General features: G+C 38.0%; 2 protein-coding genes across 3 annotated transcripts in view; both read right to left on the bottom strand.

Annotated features, from left to right (window-relative positions):
- Nucleotides 1-2,500, bottom strand: part of LOC144966101 (protein AAR2 homolog) — a 417,529-nt gene that overhangs the window by 177,603 nt on the left and 237,426 nt on the right. The gene's annotated exons all lie outside the window — the stretch shown is intronic.
- Nucleotides 1-2,500, bottom strand: part of LOC144966054 (excitatory amino acid transporter 3-like) — a 94,507-nt gene that overhangs the window by 24,486 nt on the left and 67,521 nt on the right. For both annotated transcript variants that reach the window (XM_078902072.1, XM_078902071.1), the window contains exon 6: nt 1-163. This exon is cut by the window's left edge and continues 71 nt beyond it. In XM_078902072.1, coding sequence (XP_078758198.1) covers nt 1-163 — 163 coding nt within the window. The remainder of the gene's footprint in view (nt 164-2,500) is intronic.

Raw genomic sequence — 2,500 nt, 5'->3', positions numbered from 1 at the left:
AACCAATATGATGTAAAGGAAGGGAAGAACGATACCACCGTGGATGAAGAGGCCCAGAATGACGGTGATGAAATACATCCCGACCTTCCCCAGCAGGATGGAGAAATCTGCCATCCCTACTATCTTGGCAGCGATGAGGAATGCGATGCCGACAGGAGAGAACCTGCAGGAATGAATTTTGGAAGCATTGATGAATAGAAAATTGAAAGGATTAAAAATAGAGGAATGAGTTATGAAAAGATATAATTTATTAGTCAATAAAATTAACCATCAGGCCTCAATCAATGCATTTTACGATTTTGGTAAACAAAGAAAGGATTTTTTCTTTCCCCGCCTTAGATTGTTTTTGACTTTTCCTTCCGCCAATATTATGATTTAATTAAGAAACAAAATAACTAGAAAATATACACATTTTAAAATTTCAAGGTAATCCTTATTTATGTTTGACATTGTTCAGACCCTGCTTAAATTTTCAAGGAACGACAACTCTTCTTGAAAATGCCAAAGTGACAAATTAGTGAGTAGACACGAGTGTGAGATAAAGATATAAATAGGTGTTTATGAAATAATGTCAGACAAATTATGGAGTAGGCACGAGTGTGATATAAAGATATAAATAGGTGTTTATGAAATAATGTCAGACAAATTATGGAGTAGGCACGAGTGTGATATAAAGATATAAATAGGTGTGTATGAAACAGTGTCAGACAAATTATGGAGTACAGGAGTGTGAGATAAAGATATAAATAGGTGTGTATGAAACAGTGTCAGACAAATTATGGAGTAGACTCGAGTGTGATATAAAGATATAAATAGGTGTTTATGAAATAATGTCAGACAAATTATGGAGTAGGCACGAGTGTGATATAAAGATATAAATAGGTGTGTATGAAACAGTGTCAGACAAATTATGGAGTACAGGAGTGTGAGATAAAGATATAAATAGGTGTGTATGAAACAGTGTCAGACAAATTATGGAGTAGACTCGAGTGTGATATAAAGATATAAATAGGTGTGTATGAAACAGTGTTAGACAAATTATGGAGTACACGAGTGTGAGATAAAGATATAAATAGGTGTGTATGAAACAGTGTCAGACAAATTATGGAGTAGACACGAGTGTGAGATAAAGAAAGAAAGCAAGAAAGGAAATACAAGAAAATAAATCATCCTAAATAATCAGCCTGCGGGGACTGGGGATCGAACGTTAGGCCTCCTGATTACCGGTCAGACGCGCTACTTTTACATCACAGAGTTTCATACACTGTTACATGCACTGTTTGATACAAACTCTCGTTCAAGTCATTCAAAGTCTCTCCTCATCTCATACTCTAGTTCAAGTCATTCAAAGTCTCTCCTCATCTCATACTCTCCTTCAAGTCATTCAATGTCTCTCCTCATCTCATACTCTAGTTCAAGTCATTCAAAGTCTCTCCTCATCTCATACTCTCCTTCAAGTCATTCAATGTCTCTCCTCATCTCATACTCTCGTTCAAGTCATTCAAAGTCTCTCCTGATCTCATACTCTCGTTCAACTCATTCAAAGTCTCTCCTGATCTCATACTCTCGTTCAAGTCATTCAATGTCTCTCCTCATCTCATACTCTCGTTCAAGTCATTCAAAGTCTCTCCTGATCTCATACTCTCGTTCAACTCATTCAAAGCCTCTCCTGATCTCATACTCTCGTTCAACTCATTCAAAGCCTCTCCTGATCTCATACTCTCGTTCAAGTCATTCAAAGCCTCTCCTGATCTCATACTCTCGTTCAAGTCATTCAAAGTCTCTCCTGATCTCATACTCTCGTTCAACTCATTCAAAGTCTCTCCTGATCTCATACTCTCGTTCAACTCATTCAAAGTCTCTCCTGATCTCATACTCTCGTTCAACTCATTCAATGTCTCTCTTGATCTCATACTCTCGTTCAAGTCATTCAAAGTCTTCCTCATCTCATACTCTCCTTCAAGTCATTCAAAGTCTCTCCTGATCTCATACTCTCGTTCAACTCATTCAAAGTCTCTCCTGATCTCATACTCTCCTTCAAGTCATTCAATGTCTCTCCTCATCTCATACTCTCGTTCAAGTCATTCAATGTCTCTCCTCATCTCATACTCTCGTTCAACTCATTCAAAGTCTCTCCTGATCTCATACTCTCCTTCAAGTCATTCAATGTCTCTCCTCATCTCATACTCTCCTTCAAGTCATTCAATGTCTCTCCTCATCTCATACTCTCGTTCAACTCATTCAAAGTCTCTCCTCATCTCATACTCTCGTTCAAGTCATTCAAAGTCTCTCCTGATCTCATACTCTCGTTCAACTCATTCAAAGTCTTCCTCATCTCATACTCTCCTTCAACTCATTCAATGTCTCTCCTGATCTCATACTCTCGTTCAAGTCATTCAAAGTCTCTCCTGATCTCATACTCTCGTTCAACTCATTCAAAGTCTCTCCTGATCTCATACTCTCGTTCAACTCATTCAAAGTCTCGCGAGAACTGAACTCC

The sequence above is a fragment of the Berghia stephanieae genome, chromosome 2, assembly GCF_034508935.2.
Source record: "Berghia stephanieae isolate SIO BIC M18660-M18661 chromosome 2, UCSD_Bste_1.3, whole genome shotgun sequence".
Taxonomy (NCBI): domain Eukaryota; kingdom Metazoa; phylum Mollusca; class Gastropoda; order Nudibranchia; family Aeolidiidae; genus Berghia; species Berghia stephanieae.
Note: the sequence above shows the minus strand (reverse complement) of the source record. Positions and strands in the feature narration are given on the sequence as shown.